The sequence below is a fragment of the Coturnix japonica genome, chromosome 21 (assembly GCF_001577835.2).
Source record: "Coturnix japonica isolate 7356 chromosome 21, Coturnix japonica 2.1, whole genome shotgun sequence".
Classification (NCBI taxonomy): Eukaryota; Metazoa; Chordata; class Aves; order Galliformes; family Phasianidae; genus Coturnix; species Coturnix japonica.
In genome coordinates, this window is record NC_029536.1 from 4,590,413 (window position 1) to 4,610,598 (window position 20,186).

Genomic DNA, 20,186 nt, shown 5'->3' on the forward strand with positions numbered 1-20,186 from the left:
TCTATCATTCTATGATTCTGTGACCTTTGATGTCCCTCCCAACCCAACCATTCAGTGATTCAGCATGCTTTCCCATATGAGGAAATGCTACACCATGAAATGACAGATCTGATGAAGAAAAATTAGCAAGGCTGTGGTCACTGCCGGTGTTGCATTGCTTCTTTCACCAAGCATTTTGATCGGTTCAATTATATTTGTCACTGAATATGCATTAAGCAGATTTAACTTCCTTTTAAAACAGACATTTTTGCAGAGTGAGTTTTTATTGTTGTTGCTGTTGCTGAAAGCATCACAACATTGCCATGATATTACAGCTTCTTGATAAGATAATGCAGTGTCCCACTTCTCTACCTTCTTACAAATGTGCTTTTTAGAACTTTATAGAGAAAAAGAGAATAACAGGTGGAGCATTCACTGAAGTGCAGGGGTTCCAGTTAAAGAATCAAATCCCAAAGCAAAACATCATTTCTGGGATTCCAAACAAAACTGAGCTCATACTAATTCCAATGGAGAACTTCAGTTCCAGAGAGAAGTCTTTATTTCAAGAAAAGTGTAGTCTTTGTGCAAGCTAACCCTAGAAGTTAGAATGCATAGCTATATCAATATGCACAGCTGACACAAGATTTCACTGAACCTACAATGTAGGGTCCATAAACATTTCCTAATTTTAACCAGGGCCAAAGTGACCTCCAGTTGTTGTCTTCAGCATTTCTGGGCTGTAGAGAAGACTTCAGGAAGAGACGGCTTAGTGGGCAGTATTGATAGTAGGAGGGTGGTTGGACTGAATGATATTAGAGGCCTTTTCCAATCTTAATCTGTGATCCTATGTCATTTGCCTTGACTATGTGCCAGCTGTACAGAGCTACTAGAGTGGCTGGAGATGAAGTAAAACAATGCCAGGTGCTCGATCTCATTGGTGTGTTTTTATTATAGTATTTTCTAGAACGGTGGTGCCTTAAATAAAAACCTTAGAATTTTTGGTGCAAAATTAGATTCCTCATACAGTCAAAATAGAAAACATAAATCAAATGTGTTTGCATTCTTTGCCTAGCATAAGTTCACCAAGGATAATGTAAGGCCTGCATCATTTTTCTGAAAAATACTTTTATAGACTGTTTATATAATTCACAGTATTATCCAATATCTTTTTTCCAGATAAAAAGGAAAAAATCCCATAGCCAAAAAAGGCTAAAATGCCATGGAAACCATTCTCGGAGTGATACCAGGTTACTCGAACGCCATTGTCTTCCAATCGCTTCTTGTATAGCAGCCCATCATCTCTAAGCACATCAAACTCACAGGTCACAATGTAGGATTCGGGGAGCTGGCAAACAATGGCATCTTCAGCTAAAAGGGGGGAAAATGTCATTTTTAACACCTCTTTGATTGCTTCATGGGCTTCAGGTTTAAATGAAGTGTGCTTCTGAGGTTTGTAGCCTCTAATCTTAAAGTCATCGGGAATATTGTCAGCACTTATCCATTTTTTGTATTTCCTTTTCATACTCTCAGGAACGTGGCAGTTTTGTATGATATCTTCCAAATGTGATGGTTTTTTATTAAGGTAACGAAAACAGAAGTAGATGACTAGCTTCCGAGACAATATGGGGACTGAAGCATTCTGCTGATAGGAAGGCAATTGAAAATCTAGCCCCTGTAGTCCAGGATACAGTAACATCTGTGCACGGACTTTTGGGAGATGTCTTGTATTCACCAATATTTGGCAAATAACCGTAGCAAAATTAGCTCCACAGCTGTCACCACCAATGATGATGAGAGCAGGATCCACGTGATACTCGTCTAGATTCCTCATAAAGTATAAAGTAGCGTTGAGACAATCAGAGTATTGCCCAGGATATGGGTGTTCAGGACCCAAGCGATAGCTGGAACGTCAAAACATTGGGATTATTTTCAAAGCCATTGTATAAATGTTATTTGTGCTGTTGGTTTGGTTAGTTGGGTATCTGTATTTTAAGGTTTGCTTGCTTTTAACTCAGCGTAGACTGGTTAAACTAATGGCGTATACCAGAATACTTTGCCTCCAAGTACATTTCCAAATTAAAGTCTAGAGGCAGAAATACGGAGCACAGTCTGAAACAGCAGAGATTATTGCCATGTTTTTCAGATATCTTTCAACTGTGAACCATTGCCACAAATGTTTGCACGTAAAATTAGCACTTACCCAACAGACACAACCACCGAGTCGCATTTCTTGGCGATGTAGCGACATATTCTTTCAAAGGATCCTAAAGACAAAGTATAACAGAGGTTATATTTTAAAAGTTAAATATCCCATTGAAAACATAGATATATGTAGATAAGATATTACACACGTTCTCTATGGATACCACTGCAGCATGAGACCAATGAGTAACTTTTGTGCAATGCAACCTTTACACGTTGACATATTTTCTGATTATTAGTCATTGGTGGATAGGGCATAACACAGACACGTCTGAATGGTGATGCTGGGGAAAACAAAAAGTGTCCAGGCTGGTATCACATCTCAGCTGATGGATGATGAAAACGTCCAAGCTTGTGACAAGCATATGATAATGCTTATGCAAAAGGCTTACGAAAATGTTAGGCTTCAAAGACTCCACTGAGTCACAAAGTGCATCTTTATACAATGCCCTTGATTCATTTTCTTGCCACGAATTTTTCAAGTCACCTCTAGAACCCATGATTTTAACATCAGTGAATTTGTGCAGTGAATTCCATAGCTTACTTATAAAGATTTGAAAAAAAAAAAACACAAACATTTCTTTTTGCTCATTTTTTTTTTTGTCTGGCATTGGATATTCTATTTGATCATGTTAATTATTTTGCTATAAGAAATGGTGACTAATCGTTCCCTTAACTTGCGATGCTTCCAATGATTTTGTAGGCATTTGGTGTGTCTATTCATCTTTTCCAGCCTGAAGAGTCTTAGCTTCAATATGGAACCACTTCTATCATCTACACAGGACAATTTCTGGTACTATTAGGTCCAATTTGGTGCATTGAAATCCGAAAGTCATATTTCAAAACAGCATGGATTTATTACAGCAGCAGAAAGAACTTTCCTGTTTTGTCCTGTTTTCCTTTCCAAATAGTAATTCCTGACATCTTATTTCCTTTTAGACTTCTACTATTCACTAAGTCAACATTTTCAGGCTATTATTTCCTAACATGGTCCCCAAATCATCTACATTCCAAATCAGACTATTAGTCTGCTTAGACTCCATAGTTTCATTTATTAAATCAGGATCTTCTGTCCCTCTACATGACTTCTGCCCTCCATGTCACCTTCCTACCATTTTATGTCATTTACCATTTTATTGTCCAATCCTCTGCTGTCATAAAGACATTCTTCACTTCTTCAGCCGGCCACTTGCTACAATGATGGCCTTAGTTATCAGTTCACCTTTCATCATAAAAGCTTGTCATTATGTTAGTTGCTTTCCTGTTATCAAATACCAAGGGGCATTGAAGTGAAGGGTCACGTACAAGTATGGTCAGTATATAGATATGGGTATTGTGTTAAGCCGAGGCATATGATACAGCTCCTTTCATGTGCTGATTGTGCAACATGGATTGTGTTGTGAGCAACAACTGTGCAACTTTTTGGTGGGTCTTATTTTACCTCCCAACCACGGAGACTCACAACCTCACCTACAGGTAACTGAAGTCTGTCATTGTGCTAATGGAGATAAACCCTTTGAAATATGATTATTAAAAAATTCTTAAATTACTTTTAAATCTTAAATTTCTTTAAGTTCTTTCTTGGACCAGGCCTTTCTCTCTGTTGGACCAGGCCTTTCTCTCATGGATCTCCTTTGATCCATGTGCCTACAGATTGAGATACACGGATTTGTGTTCCTACCCAGAAGATGAGCACTGAGCAGAGTAGTATATCTGAGCTTCTGTACTTTGAGGCTCCGTTCAAGCTTAGAGAAAACACTTACACAATTGAGGTCCATAACTACAAATTTCTCCTTGAAAAGTAACCAAAGTGTTGATTCAAAGAACAAATCCAGACTGTATTCTTTCTGTTGTCCTTTTCATCACTGTGATTACCTTCAACTGCACACTAGACTATTAATCCCTTGAGGTCCTTTGCAGTTAGCACTGGGTTTACCAAATCTGTAGTCATTAGAAAGAACAAATGAGATACTGACAAATCTGAGGGGTACAGATTTGAGTTTGACTTTAAATATAAAACTTGCTGGTTTCTTACTGATGCTCCCGAATGTGCCAGCTCCTCCATGGAAATACAGTATTCCCCTTCTTTTGCCAGCAGGTGGCCACTTGGGCTGATAAATCCTCAGTGGTACCTCATCTACTGTGAGGTCTTTGATAAGAAGATTTGAATCTCTACATGGTGGTATTCCGTCCACTACAAGGCGCAATAAGCTTAAATCACTGCAGATCCCAAGCTTCTTCAAAATCTTTCCCTGTTGAAAAGAAAGAATAAATAGTGTGAAAGGTGACAGTAGCCTTCAAGTAAATATATATATATCTTGGGTTTATTTTACTGCATTGTATTTCAGGAGATAATTGGAGATACAGTGACTGCTGGGAAATCTTTGAACTATGCTGATTGAATGGAGTGTTGCTGAAGGTTGTGAAAACACATCAAACCCTGTTCTGCACAGGCAGGGGTCCTCTTGCTCGTCATGTATTTCTGCATGTTTCTTTTTGCAGGTCTAAAAAATAACCACAAATGTATTTCAGCTGACAATATGGAGGAAAGGAGACGATCTTTGATTTGGAAATGTTAGTAGCAACTATGGGCGTGAGGCTGATGAAAGAACAGATTAGTAAGCAACTGATCAAGTAGGTTCTGCTCGAATCTATGGGAGTTGTAGGCGCATGAGGTACATAAACAACAGCAGTTGCTTCTGCTCCTTAACCTGTGATGAAAAGAGAACAACATTCCTGGACACTTTCCTGAACAACCTGCTGTAGGGAACCTGCTCAGCAGGTGGCTGGACTCGGTGATCTCTAAACGTCCCTTCCAACCCCTGCAGTTCTGTGATTTTTAGAAGATATTCTTGTATCTCTTTTATTAAAATGCTTTGTATTTTGTATGAAAATTACGAAGAAAATTAATTATTTAACTAGGAAATCAACTCTTTTGAAGCCCAGTATCCAAATACCGTGTGATTTGTAGAGGAAGACCTCAAGTCCCTAAGTGGATTCAGTGGTCACTTTCAACCCAAGGAAACTTATGTTCTAAGGCCAACCTATGTAGCTTTAGGACGTCATTAAGAACTTGCTTTGTGCCCATCCTTTTTTCCTCTCTAAAAATCTATATAGAGTTTCTCTGACATTGGAAATGCCATACAACTTAGGAGATGGATGGAACAAATCCCAGAATGTTTAAACCCAAAACTCTCCATTTTTTACATCTTTTTTCATAATAATTAATTTCTTCTTTCTATTTGAAACAGTTTGATTTTTCTACCTATGGAAGCAGATATATCAGAATTATGTTGAATTCACATGAGAAAATACACACAGATACACATACATTCATAAAGGGATGCAAGAAACCCAAACACAGCGTTCACAAATGCATCTTTATCATATTTGCTGAACAGGCCATGTAAGAAGAAAGCCCAAACCATCACTATCTATTTTGTATTTATTTTATTGTCTGTGACACACAATGTGTATAGATCTATGTGTATATATATATATATATATATATATATATATATATGCATTTACTATACACCATTTTATATATATATATATATATATATATATACACATATATATATATAATGGTGTACACTGTGTATGTATATATATACTATATATAGTGGTGTATAGTATATATAATGTGTATATATATACGTATAATGTATATATGTATATATATATACACACCATATATACACATTATATATAGTATATATATATAATGGTGTATAGTAAATGCAGATTGAAGCAAATGGAACGAGGAGCAATGTAGGCTTGCTTCTAGATAGTGTTATATGTAGATACAGTTCAGTAGGTATACCATAAATATATATATATATATATTTATTATTATTATTTTCATAAGAAGCTGTTTTCCAGATGTAAAGTAGCTGCAGTTTGATAGATACCCTGAAAAACCTTAAATAAGTTTTTAGGATTAGTCATGTTTTCTGAATTCATTTAACACTCTTTGGCTTGTAGAGGGGTGCTTACAGGCTTCAGGGGGGTAAATTGCTGCTCCCTCTTTTTTACCTTAAGCCATTGTCTTCCAGCTCCCAAATATCCTACCAAACCAAAAGGGAAATGCCCAATTGTAAGAAAGTGAACTTACCAGCACTATGGTGGTAATCAACAGCGAATTGTAAAACAGAAGCTTTAGAGGCTGGTCAATTCCAGGTGGCAGTTCTAAACGGAGAAAGTCATAGAACAACCGCCCTAAAAACAACGCTGGTACTACAACAGGTGAAATGAAAATCGCTCCTAATACTGCTAAACTTTTATAAACGAATGCCATTTCACTTCAGTGGAAGTGAACTCCAAAAAAACACCATGAAGACAAAGCAAACAACCAAAAACCTGGGCTGCCTCAAGTCTTGGTTCTTGGGTGTTTCGGAGGTGCCTTCACAGCAGACTAAGCAATAGGTTCATTAGCAGAAATAAGTTTATTAATGTTGCAATCCTCTGATACTCTCCTCCCTTCTTTGCTAATGATACTATTGGCAACACTGAGATTAAAAAAAGGGGGAGGGGGAATCTCCTTTTTCAAAAATGGCATTCGAAATGTATGGAATTGATTGATGTCCCGATGCTTGTTGGTGTCTGGCTTCTTGTAGGCTCGTGACAGATGCTATTACTGTTGTCAGGTTACATTCTGGAGATGTGAGGATCCTCGCAGCTGCCATCAAGGTGTGTGCTGCTCTGACAAGAAAAATACTCATTTCTGCATTTGTTATCAACTTTGTTTCACGGACACACTTAATTAAGAGGAGGTTTGATCTGTCTGTGACCTGTGGTATGTCTCAGTGGAAAGATTGGCTTAATTTAAACAATGTGTATGACTTCAGCTAGGAAAGAAATGCATCAGTACTGCTTTTTCCATGAGACAGGTGTATAAACTGTGCAATCAGGCTGGCCTGAAGCAATGTGTGGGTCTCCCAGGTGTTGTCTATGTCAATTCAGGCCCCTGGCACATCTCTTCAGTGATTGAACTCTGAATTTTATGTCCATTCTTGTAATTTAATGTAAAAGCGTTATGTATATTAGTAAGAAATGGCTGAAGTTGATGGCAGCAGTTTGGGGAAATCATGTTTCTGTTTTCTCCATTGAATTTCATGTTCTACACAACGATGAAGTTACAGTTCCCAAACTGTTTTCCTGTCTTGGCTTTTAAAATGAAATTCCCATCTGAAAATTGACTTAATCCTTAGCTTCATTAGCACAGTATTCAAATCAAAACAACCAAGCCAGCCTACTTGCACAACTGGAGATAAGAGTGTGTGGGATAAAGCAACCGGAGTCTGCACCAACATCTGTGCAATGTGCAAACCCTCAGCTGTTCCAGGTGGCAAAACCATTCACCCACAGCCCTTCTGTTGTTCAAGAACCATCAGTTAAGTGATGTTTTATAACAACGTGTTAACATTAATGTTTTACTCTTGTTGCTGTATGCTATTATATATTCATCACTTAATTTTCTACTGATGCTTGGTCAGAGACGTTTCAGATCTTTCCATTCAGGTCAGCCATACAAGCAGAGGTGTCTGTGACTGGTGTCAATCTCTCATAGATGATGTTGAGCAGAGAGTACCACATTTCCAACAATTTGGTTTCTTTAAGTCTGACCTAGATGGGCAATCACAGACCTCTTTGCAGCCTGAGATTGCGCAGAACTCTTCACATCAATCACTTATCAGCGTGAGAGTCCAGCAGCTTTCAAACCAAACCAAGTCTGAAGTGCCTGGGTGGATGGTGTGGACATCAGGTCCTTGTGGGCTGTGTTAGGAAATCATTGACGATTGCAGCGCCGCTACAGGTAATTCAGGAAGTACTGCAAGAGCCAATGTGTGACAGAGTGCTGGTGTTTAATGGCTGGGACACTGATCCGATCAAGTACAGCCAGCCTTGGTAACTAAATGGGAGTCATACAGCAAAAAAAGGAATAAAGAATTAAAAGTCAAACTAATAGCTGCTGCTATGTTGCTCTTTTTATTTCTTCTTGTTTTGTTTGGTTTTACTGTACACTCCTGTAATGTGATTTACCTGGCTTTGTGTCTTTATCTACCCTAGATGACGCAGTAGGACAACTATATTCCTAATGCAATGTAGCTGACTTCAGATCTATCCAGTAGAGCAGGTAGGAATCTTATTGCTCTCATCTCTGTATGCATGTAAGGGAAGGACTGAAAGCAGCTCAGACCTCTTCACACCTGATAAGCCTTACTCTTCTGATGTGTGAGATGGATTTAGAGTGTCCTCCACAGGGACACATTAGTCTTTAGAAATTATAGCTTGCCGCATGCTAAGTTGAACTGTTTGTTAACGTGCAATGTATCTGCCTCCTACCCATCTTTCGGTGTCCTCCCATGTTGTTATCACCACCTCCTCACCCAAATTAGTAGCCACTCCTTGTGCACATTGCTCTTATTCATGACTGAAAGTCCCGTCTGTGCAGTCTGCCATAAGTCTTGATTTAACATTTCCTTTCTTCCCCTCAAGTCTGCTTTGAGGTATATCATAGAATCATAAGACTCATTAAGACTAGAAAAAATCCTCTGTGATCACCAAAAACTCAGATCTGATGTCGTTTTCAGTTCAGGTGCATTTTTTAAATGATGGCTCTTCAGAAGGCCTTTGTTAATGCAGTGTTTTGTAATGTGGGTGAGATCCTGGACCTCAGTGCCTCAGCAGTGAGACGTTCTGTTCCTCGAAATGGGTGAACTCTTCTCCACCTGAATGGAATCCAATTAAACTGCTCCAGGTCACCAAACCAAGATGGGTCCTTTTAAGTGCTCTGTTTGAATACAGATATCAAAACTGCAACCAACCTTAATTTTCTGTAGCCAGATCCAAGACTTATTACTGAGAGCACTGAGATTTTACAGTGAGTGCTGAAAGTTTGAAATTGCCAGTTATTTCATTACTGGTGGAGTCATTAAAGAAAAGGCTTGTAGTATCTTCAGCATGTACCTTTGCTGGCTTTTTTAACCCATAGGCTATTTGACATTTGGTATTTGTATACATAATATTTGATGTTTATGCTTTGTTTGATTCTCATATCTTCTGTATGTTAGTGTTAGGAGTGTGCTCTTCTGTCATGTTATGGACAAAGTTGCTTTTGATTGTAGTTTGAAAAGACAGCGGTGGATAGAAAATGTATATAATAACATCAGATGTCCAGTTTCAGATTAAGAAATGAGAGAGTTGAGTGCAACAAGTCTGTTCACATCACGATGACGTCTTTATTTGTCTTCCCTCTCAGGAATTCATTATCAATGTGAATCCTCAGCATTGACCCGAGTTAAACATCAAATTGCTTTTATAACAATGCAGGTAAAATGTAGATGTAAAATATTTCATGCAATTATTTGTATTAATTGGGCATCAAGGAATAAATCTGTATCTAAAAACTGAACAAGTACACTCTGATTGTAAACTTGCTTGTCCTCTTTGCTAGGGGATTTTTAAGCTCACAGAGTTTATTGTCATTTCTAATCATGGACAATAAACTCATTCTCCCCTTATCTTCTTGTCCTCATAGCATTCTAACTAACTGATTTTACTGACAGCTGGGAATCCCAGGTTTAACTGCACTGGGATGGGCTGCCCAGGGAGGTGGTGGAGTCACCGTGCCTGGAGGTGTTCAAGAAGCATTTAGATGTTGTACTGAGGGACGTGGTTTAGTGGGGAAATACTGGTTGTAGGTGGGCGGTTGGACTGGATGATCTTGGAGGTCTTTTCCAGCCTTGGCAGTTCTAACACTCTGTGCTTTCAGCAAGATGTCTCTCTTTCTAAATCAGGACATTTAATGAAGTAAATCACAAATATTTGTGATTACTTGTCCATGACTTGTCCAACGTGCATTAAATGGTGACATTTCTCCTTCTCTTGACACTTTTACTATAGCCTTCTATTTTGTTTTGTTACACTTCATCCCTGTTCTCAGGTTGTTGTAAAGCAATGTGGACTTTGATTAATTTTTTTTGTATTTTTATTTTTCCTTCTCCCATATTCTCCTTTCTCTGCCATAGCGCTGCTTCTCATCCTTCTGTGGGGAAGTGCTTTCTGCTTCAGACTGTGCAGTGACTAATATTACTCTGCATTCACATTTTTCTGTACCTATATAAAGAAGCACGTATGCATTTTTAAATAGATGTTGCATTAATCCATATATTTTTTGCAGCATCTATAGTTTCAGGCCTTATCATTTCCAGGCCTCCTGCCTTTCCAATTCACAGAATACCAGAGTATCTGACTGTTTAGGGATGGAGGCACCTCTGGGTCTCTCTGGTCCCACCTTGCCCTAGCAGGGCCACCCAGAGCACCATCATCACTTCCAGGTGGGTTTAGATCTCCAAGGAGGGGACACCACAGCCTCTTTGGTTCCTGTACTGGTGCGCCATCACCCACACAGTGTGGAAGCACTGCATGATATTTAGATTGTCTCAAACTCAGCTTTCATCAGATATGTCACTGACCATCTTCATGTGCATTTAATTTGTAGATTCATCCTCCATTACTTCCCTCAAGTTGTCCTCCAATCTCAATTTATGTATTAGTATTACCAGAACTTTATTAAGCCAAACTGCACTGTGAAATATTAGTCATGGGCACTGGATCTCTTATGAGGAGAGGTGAAAACTTTGAAGTGGTGGTAGGCAAAATCAGGTGATGCTGTCTTTCTTCAATCGTCAGTAAAAATGAAGTGAAAACTGTCACAAAATCAGTTTCTTTGATAAAAAACAGGCAGAGCCAATGCAGAAATTTCAGAAGATGTTTTAACAGAAGGAAAACTGAGAATGTCTTAAAAAAAATCTTTGCAAGTAGGGAGAGATAGGAATCAGGAAAGGGAAAGCAAATAATGAAGGTTTACATCAATCTTAGAAATTTTATTATCTTTTCCATGCCTTTAATTCCAGACTGGAATCTCGCCACCTTACCAATAGCAGCTAAGAATATTGTCCCATGGAACCCCTCTTCCAGGTGGCACAAGGTCACTTTTATACCATGATCCTCTAATCGCTTCTTGTACAGCAGTCCGTCATCTCTAAGCACATCGTATTCGCAGGTCAGAATGAAAGTCTCAGGAAGCTGGGACACGATACTGTCTTCACACAGCAGTGGTGAAAATAAAGGCTCAAGAAAAGGCTTGGCCAGCTCGTAGAGTTCTTCTGAGTATGGTGATGGTGGTCCTGGAGGTTTGTAGCCTCTTGTTTTAAACTCATGAGGGATGTTATCAGCACTCAGCCATTTCTGGTACTTCTGTCTTCCCTTTTCTGAAATATGGGAACCATCAAGTAGCGTATTTAGAGCAGACAAGTCTTTATTGAGATACTTCAAACCTAAAATGAGGGTTCGTTCCCTTATCAAAACAGGAATTCTGGCGTTCTGCTGATAAGAAGGCAAATTAAAGTCCGCAGCCTGGAGAAAAGGATATATTAAGATTTGTGCTCTCAGCTTTGGGACATCTTTTCTGTTCACCAGTGCTTGGGCAACAGCAGCAGTGAGTGTACCTCCACTGCTATCCCCACAGACAATAATGCGGGCAGGGTCTACTCCGTAATCTTGTGCTGTCTTCATGAAGTGTATGGTGGCAGTGAGGCAGTCTTGGAACTGGGTTGGATATGGATACTCAGGAGCGAGGCGATACCTACAGAGGAACAGAAGGGTTTCAACATGGTCATATCTACTGAACGGACCTATTGCAGTCTTTTCATTCATGCATTCATATATTTCATTGCGAGGATGGGAAAATAGTCTGAGACTATAATTACAGCAACAGAAATTATAATTATTATTGATTACGGTGTATGAGGGCGGCTCCAGAAGGAATGCCTCCTATTTTATGATGACATCAGATGCAGATGTTGGTGAGGAGGCAATAGAGGTTGAACCTTCCACCAATATCCCGTTACACTTTGCTGCTGTGTGGCAGCAGAGGGGCAATCTGTGCACATGGAGCAAAGGGGTGGTATTTAATTCCTCCGTGCAGAAAAATGGCATTCCATTGACATTCATTGACATTTATGGAGATGGAACAGCAGATGTGAGCACAGTGGGGGGGGCAGGGGCAGTGACAGTGGTTATCTCCATGAGTGCGGATTTTGATGAGCACAGCACACAGGCTCTTGTTCATTGCTGATGAATGCATTACTGAGGGTGATGACCATGTTGAAAAATAGTGCTCTGGTAGCTGAAAATTTGCTATATCAAGTTGTGTTATTGTGCTCTTCGTATCTCTTGTCGTTTCCATGGAAATAAGTAGGAGACATTAATTTCAGAGCAATCTTTATTTACTGTTTTTAGCATTGGAAGAGGTTCAGTGCATTATCCTCCCTTTGGAAAATGTCTCTTTTGTCATCTATGTTTTAGATGAGTACTGAGGAGTCTGGGCAGCTGTGCTTCCAACAGAGGTACTTAACACTTCTAACACAGTGTTGGTTTCAAGTTATGTGTTTGGCTTTAGGAAATAAATAAAACTGTCCTCATCCAATGGTAGCTACAAATTATTCTGATGGATTTTATTTTGAAATTAACAAGTGGGGATTAGTGAACTAATTCTTCCTAAGAGTCATTAGTGCTCGTGAAACATGTGTGGTCGTTAAATACGAGTGCTCTGTGTGGTTTGCAGGGAGCATGGCTTGGAGGAACTAATGCATTAAAGAATTAGGAACCCAGGAGGAGACAAGAAGGCTGTGTGCTTGGATTAACCCTACTTACCCAACAGACACAATCACTGAATTGGTTTTCCTAGCAAGATAACGGCACGTTCTTTCATAGGCCCCTGTTTAAAGAAAAGAATAATAATAAAAACGTATTTCAATGGGTAAATTGCTTTAAAAGTAAGTCAGAAGAAAATATGCTGAAGACTTTGTTTTGTATTTTTTCTTGGTAAGCAACAGTAAGTTACAGTATATACATGACTTACGAATGCTTCCAAACCGTCCAACCCCGCCATGAAAGTAGAGGACTCCTCTCCTTTGGCCAGTGGTCGATGTTTTTGGCTGGTACAATCTCACTTGAACCTTTTCAAAGATTAAGTCCTTGATAATAAGGCGTTTATCACTTAGTGGTGGTATTCCATCCATTACAATTCTGAGGAAACTGACCTCTGACATGATACCAAGTTTCTCCAGTAATATTGCCTGTTAATAAAGGAAAAGAGACCACAAATTAGTGCAGATGTTAGAAATGCTGGGTAACAGAGTGATCTTTTACAGATTAGCTCATTCTGCAGTGGTGAAATCCTGGCTTAGTCTCCATTAATGGAATAAATCTCAAGCTATTAATAGGAGATAGAAGTGTCAAATACTTCATAGAATCATAGAACCACAGAATGGCCTGGGTTGAAAAGGCCCACAGTGCTCATCCAGTTCCAACCCCCTGCTGTGTGCAGGGTCACCAACCAGCAGCCCAGGCTGCCCAGAGCCACATCCAGCCTGGCCTTGAATGCCTGCAGGGATGGGGCATCCACAGCCTCCTTGGGCAACCTGTTGTAGTGCATCACCACCCTCTGGGTGAAAAACTTCCTCCTAAGATCCAACCTAAACCTCCCCTGTCTCAGTTTCAAACCATTCTCCCTTGTTCTATCACTATCCAATACTTCCACTTGTTAGGCCTTGAAGCAGACCTTTAGAAGAACGTTTTTCGTGTTTAAAGATCTCAGTAGTTCAGTAATGTGGTCCTGTGAAGGTTGGTGTAGGTGTCTCATTTTATGCCATTGGAGGAGCTGATCCCATGTGCAAGAAGGATCATTTTGTGGTCTGGTTTTATGCTCCTTTTGGTTACTTCTACTGATCTCCTGCATGACAACCATGGGAAAATAATTGTTTCTTTAATCCTTCACTCTGGAATTCGCTTTCCTCACACTAGTGCTTTTGTAACAGTAAAGGCTACACCTGTAATTAACTGCATTGTTTGTATGTTATAGAGATCACTTTTGTCATGGAAATGCAAAAAATAAAACAAAGGAGCCCATATCAGCTGCTGTGCTTAATGCTGGCAGTCTGACAGCCAACTGTTAAACAAGTGATACTTCGATCAGCTTTCATACAGATTGGCATTTGTTTATATTGCCCTCATTCACCTCCTGTTAGCTCTGAGTATCTGCTGTGGATTATTGCAACAAAGTGCAGTTATCACATATGTCATATCAGGGAATGGTTTGAGCTGGAGGGAGCCCTAAAGGTCATCAGGCTCAACCCCTGCACTGAGCAGGGACACCCACAGCTCCATCAGTGCTCAGAGCCCCTCCAGCCTGACTTTGGGTGTCTGCATTCCATTCCATTATGAAGAATATCAGGTACTGGGAGCAGGACATCTAATCTTTGTCACTATTTCTAGTAAAATGCAGACAAAATTTTTATCTGGTAGAGTTGTTTTAAATCTCACAGCAAATAGAAGCTCTATAAGAATCAGCAGCATTTTTGCTTTGTCTGTTTCAAGTCCACTTTTCAGCTCGGCCCCTGCCATCAGTGCATTGAGTGTGTGCCCATCAGCAACCATTCACAATGCAGTGCTGTGCTCCAAGAGGAAAGCAGTGTGAAAGGCAGAGAGGAACCCAAGCTGATGAGAGGTAGGAGTGCAGACACATGCTTGGGCAGAGGAGCAGACCTGCAGCAGCGTGCAGGCTCTGCTGCCTGGGGGAAGGAGGTGACAGCTGTGCTAACCGCAGTGTTAGAGCCCTTTCTTCTCACACAGGTACACAGACAGAAGTTACGTGTGTTGCACACTGTGCCAGCCCTTCTGCCTCAGTCATTACTAGAAGAAATTGGTTCCAAGAACATAGAGAGCTATTAACACAGTAGGTAGTGTAATGTAATCAGCCCCTCCATGTTTGCATCTCATTGTTTGCAATTAGATTTCCCAGACAGTTTGTCCTATGTCCTCTGTCTACCTCTAAAATCTGACTGTTTTTCTTCTCATAGACCAAATTCTAAACCAATACTGAGAAATAAAGAATGGGTAGATTTTTTCAATGAAGAAATTTGATTAAGACATTCCTTATTGAAGTGTACCCTCATTAGTGAATACAGGTAGTTGCTCAAAAAACCTATTAGCTTGTGCACAGTTGCATCATACTGCTTTGTCTCCAGTGACTTCACATGCACTTTTTGTCTTGATCTACCATAGCAAATTATGATCTTCCCTGCAGTTTAGGGTTGCCAACCATGGAGAGGATGTGGATACTTTGGATAGCAGCAAATGAAACTCCTCTTGGGTAGATGTCACATTGAGTGACATGGTCAGTGGTGGGGATGTGCTGTTGGTTGGACTTGGTGACCTTAGAGGCCTTTCCAACCTTAATGATTCTATGACTTTGTGACTCCAATTTTATTGCATTCATACTTTTGTTTGACTCCACATTAATTGTCTCTCTGCTGCTGATGTGGCACAGTGCTTTTCCTTGGCCTCTCACTGGCCAGCAGCCGAGGATATGAAACGATAAGATCAGAAGCTGAGAACTGCATTAGGGAGCTACTAAATTCTGCAGCTTGGCCTCTTGCATACAAACTGCACAAAGATCAAACTTAGATGGAAAAAGAGCATGTGGACAGCGCTTTGAAAAGGTGGAGTTCTATGTTAGCATAGTAGATGTAAGAAAACTTACTGCAACTTCAATCCCTGTCCTGTTTTACTGCACTGCTTTGTATCATAGCAGCGTTCAGACCTGGGTGAGGCACACACACACTGAGTCACATTCTAAGGAACTTAATGGCTGACTTCAAATGAAGCTTAATAAGCAGTGCAGCAGGGAGAAAGGAGAACAAGATAATAACAGCAGAACATGGAATTTCAGTGAAATGTCATGCACAACCCAAAGAAAGTGGATGTTTTCATCATTTATAAGGCTAAAAGAAGCTTGATTTAGACATCTCCGAAGGGCTTTTTCAACTCAGAATAGGAAATCACATAGACAGTGTGAAGGAGGAAGATGATGAATGTAGCAGCTGCCTTTCAGATGGCTCAGAAATAGTCGTGCATTTGTAGGAGAGAGCTGAGCTCAGTGCATTGCTCAGCAGCGTGTTCTTTAAGTGCTGTGTAATGCAGAGCAAAAGTTTAACGTATATCATACAGCAGCTTCAGCACTGCTTGAGGCTGCATGATTTAAAAGCTAAAACTTAAGCCACTGGGAATAAGGAGGTATTATGCTGTCTACAGAATCGTATTTTTCTATGTTGCTTCCTTTAGCATTGGGGCTGAGCCACAGGTATCCACAGTGCTGCTCCCACCACCAAGTAAGTCCAGCTCTGTCCTTGATACGTGCTGATTCTAAAGCATTTCATCGATCCCTTATCCTTCTATCAGAAATCAAGTTAAAAATGCAGCTTTAAGCAAAGTGTACTTACCAGCCCGAAACCAAAGTTCATGATGTAATGAAAAGCATAAAGCTTCTTGCGCTCGCTAAATCCAGGTGGGATTGTTGCCTTGGGGTGTTCATAGTAAAAAGCAGTTGCCACAAATAGAACCAAAAGAAGAAAAATGGTGAAGAGAAGTGTCATCTTGCTGCTGCGTTAGGAGTCAAATGGAAGAAGCAGCAGTGCCCTCCTTCCCCCTTCGACTTTTGCAGTATTTCTGAAGGTAAAGGCACAGGTTTGGCAATTCCCTTCGGTATCCCATCATCCAGCTTTTAAAAATCCCAATAGGAAGGTGAAAACATGTGGCAATCAAACCATACAATTAGATAGACAGTAACAATTAGTCACGAGGGAGGCTTGCATAAGCAGTTTTTCGTATTTACAGCTAACATGCTTTGGTTCTGTGCCCATTACCATATGTGCTTGACGTATCATCAGTGTTACAAGGAGATAAAAACTTATTACGTCTCCCTCTATTGCTTGAATACAATCAAGCCTGTCTTATTTCTGAGTTCATGTGGAACAGGATTTCTTAGTAATCGCCTTCAGAGCTGTTTGATTTCTTGATTTCTTGTGCCCCCACATCCTCCTTCCTCAGACCCCTGGTGAAATCCAGGTTTCAGCATTGCAGATGTTCCTCCTCATCTTTTATTTACTGCTGGTCGCATGAATGTTTGCTTATATATCTATTCACATACACCTGTATCGAGAATGTATTTACCTTATTCCTGTTCTTTCAGCTTAGAATGAAGTCTTTTTAAAACAAGGATAGTATTTAATGTTGGTTTTTATATAGGACTGCTATGATTTTTTCTTGAGAGCATTCAAATAGACTTACATTATTGCTAAAATAATAATAATAATGGAGCAGCACAGGCCGGAAGAAAAAACAAATCACAGCTGTTAAAAAGCAGAGATGATTCCATTGGCAATATTGAACTCTGTGAATGTCTGACAGCATCAGTTCTGAAGGACACTGGGGTGGTAAAAGCATCATCATCTGCTGAAGCCAACAGCATTGGGCTGATTTTTGTTAACACTGGATTTGGGCCATGCTGTGGTGAATGGCAGCAAATGATGTATGACAGCTTTGTGTGAGGAGGTATAGAGAATGATAGAATCATCCAGTTGGAAAAGACCTCTGAGATCATCCAACTGCCCAGCTACCACCACTACCACCTTTCATTCAGTTTCTGGTTTTCCAAACCCTGCCCAATCCAACCCAAGGTGTTGCTCTCATGCTGCAGAGCTCAGCCAGCACTTGGTATGTAACTGCACATGATATGTAGCACTTAGAAGATTAATTTCTGGAAGTGCAAGGCAATAGCTAATAGCATGCGAGTCATTTCTAGGCAGATAGAAGCATTGTTAGGAACTCTCAAATTTCAGATCAGCGTAATCTTACTGTATTTCCTAATGTGTCTCATTCACAAAAGCCGAACAGAGTATCCTGTATCCCAGAGTCAACCAAAGCTCTGAATTAAATCTCACAGGAGTTTTGAATGAGGATTAGCCTACGTGCTTTTTGCAGGGATGAATATGAGAGTAATTCAGAATTAGAGTCTCTGAACTACGCAACAAACCCATTCACAGTAGCTCCCTTCTTTGTGGATGCCTGGGCTCCTCACCTCCAGCTCAAAGCTGAGTTGCTCTTTGGGATGGGACTTGACTGACTGGCTGATATTATACATGGTACACAGTGACATCTTTGAGTCTAGCAGAACTAGGAGCAGTTGCATTCTGAAGCATCAGTGCTTTGTTCCTCCTGCATATCTTTTCTCCATCACATGAATGCCTGTCCCACTTGCTATGCTTGGTTGTTCAGTGCCTTTTTCAGCAGCCTCTTGGTTGAGCCTCAGGGTTCTGCACTCTGTGTCATGAATACATTGCTTACAAATGTCTTTCCAGGTATAAATGTAAGTGCAGGTGGTGAGAACACCTGGACTTGATGGCTTCAGGACTAGCAGCAAGTCTTGGACACCAGCAGAATATTGTTTTCTGTATGTGCCTTCCTCTTGAGCATGCTTGTATTCCCTGGAACACAAATCATTACTGCAAAGATTTAACCCCCCCGAAAGTCAGTAAAACAAAGCCCTTTCAGCTCCTATGGTGTCATTTGGGAACAGTGCCTCTACACCAAACTGAATGCAACAGATTCTCCCTCTGCAATGTCGTGGTATGGATGAAACAAATGCATTAAGTTTCTCCTTCCAAAAGAGAGTATAAGAGACAGGTTTCATGTTAAGATACACTTCAAGGTCCCAAAAGCTTTAGAATGCACGGTCTGTGACCTGCACAGGAGGAAATAACCACTCACATTTAATTCCTGACTTCAGAAACCGTTGTTAATTGGTTAGAATAAACAAGAGGAAACTTAAGCCTGAGGACTCACTAAGAAGTTTATTCCACGTTCTGCTTCATCTCCCCAAACTATTCACGTTATCCAACAACTCCTCTTAGACTTAATTTCCCAACATCCCATTCCCAATCTCTCCCTTTGCCAAAGGGTTGGTTCGGTTCCTGTTTGTTTATCCTTTCTTATGGCAGCTGTGTCACCCAGCTCGATAAGGGCTGCTGGTGAAAGGCACATCTCCCATAGCCTGGAGATTGGGACACTCTTGGGAAATGAAAGCAGGAAATTCAAACTTGTCAAGTCTGACATGCAGATTGGCTTTCTCACAGCTTGGACAAGAGCATTAAGAAAGAGCATTACACAAAACTTGGTTGCAGCTCCCTTCTTTAGTTTTTAATAGTGAAAGCAATTAATCAGCTTTGTTGGAGTTGCGTTGGTCCCAATGACAGGCGTGGTCTAACCATGCCTATCAGATGTGGCCCCTCTGGCAACACCTGTGAAGGAACCATTGTTCTAAGGTTCTTACACCACTGTTCAGCTGATTTCAAACCTCTTTGGTGCCTGTCCTTATGGAAGTCACTTTAATGTAAGCCTTGGACTCTTTTGGATGTGTTAACTGGGTCTGGATGTCACAGCAGCCCAACATCACTGTTAGAGCATCCACGTGAAGTCTGGAGAGCAGCAGGAAAAGAGACAAAGCGGTTGGGTAAATAGGGAAATTGGGAAATGTTTTTTCTTGGGTACACAGAGATACACAGGGCAATACTTAACACTTGAGGCACTGACAAGCACTGATAAAATCCATGGAGAAAAAAACAGATGAAGAGAAAGGCATCACTGCAGCTGGGGTGCTTTCCACCATGTAAACCATGGGGACGTAGTGAGTGCATGGTGGGGTGGGTTAATGGTTGGATTTGGTGATCTTTGTGGTCTTTGTTGCTGGCCAAAGGAGGTGGTGGAGTCACTGCCTGTAGAGATGCTGAAGGATAGATGTTGCACTGAGGGTCCAGAGCAGTCACAGGCATGGGTAGGTGGTTGGACATGATGACCTTAGTGGTCTTTCCAGCCTTAATGATTCTCTGATTGCATGACACGCCAGATGGGAGTGGATGCCTCAGCTCAGGTGCTGGGAAAGGGCTCCTGCAGAAGGTGCTGCTTGAGGTCTGTGGAGCATGAGAGCCATCTGGTGCTGGGAAGCTGAATGAGCCGAGTGAAACCCAAAGCAGCACCTACTGCCGTTGTCTGTAAGCTTGGATACAAGGCACTGACAAGCTCAGATCTATGTGTGCCTG

At 40.6% G+C, this 20,186-nt stretch overlaps 2 protein-coding genes across 2 annotated transcripts; both read right to left on the reverse strand.

Moving 5' to 3' along the window:
- Positions 1-260: 260 nt before the first annotated feature.
- LOC107323363 (arylacetamide deacetylase-like 4) lies at positions 261-8,533 on the reverse strand. The gene is made up of 5 exons (XM_015882350.2): positions 8,530-8,533; positions 6,299-6,372; positions 4,217-4,433; positions 2,180-2,243; positions 261-1,880 (listed from the first exon to the last, which is right to left on the reverse strand). The coding sequence occupies exons 1-5, from the start codon at positions 8,531-8,533 to the stop codon at positions 1,106-1,108; spliced, it is 1,134 nt and encodes a 377-aa protein (XP_015737836.2). The 3' UTR covers positions 261-1,105.
- A 2,146-nt stretch (positions 8,534-10,679) lies between these two features.
- On the reverse strand, positions 10,680-16,685 carry LOC107323362 (arylacetamide deacetylase-like 4). The gene is made up of 4 exons (XM_015882349.2): positions 16,533-16,685; positions 13,112-13,328; positions 12,904-12,967; positions 10,680-11,833 (listed from the first exon to the last, which is right to left on the reverse strand). Exons 1-4 carry the CDS (start codon positions 16,683-16,685, stop codon positions 11,053-11,055), a joined length of 1,215 nt encoding a protein of 404 aa, XP_015737835.1. The 3' UTR covers positions 10,680-11,052.
- Positions 16,686-20,186: the final 3,501 nt, after the last annotated feature.

Coding starts and splice junctions, on each gene's coding strand:
- LOC107323363 (XM_015882350.2), bottom strand. Junction 2,244..4,216: donor TGGCACATTCGGGAGCATCA/GTAAGAAACCAG, acceptor CTTTGTCTTTAG/GATCCTTTGAAAGAATATGT. Junction 1,881..2,179: donor TCGGTGGTTGTGTCTGTTGG/GTAAGTGCTAAT, acceptor TTGACGTTCCAG/CTATCGCTTGGGTCCTGAAC.
- LOC107323362 (XM_015882349.2), bottom strand. CDS start 16,685: ATGACACTTCTCTTCACCATTTTTCTTCTTTTGGTTCTATTTGTGGCA. Junction 12,968..13,111: donor TGGACGGTTTGGAAGCATTC/GTAAGTCATGTA, acceptor TTCTTTAAACAG/GGGCCTATGAAAGAACGTGC. Junction 11,834..12,903: donor TCAGTGATTGTGTCTGTTGG/GTAAGTAGGGTT, acceptor GTTCCTCTGTAG/GTATCGCCTCGCTCCTGAGT.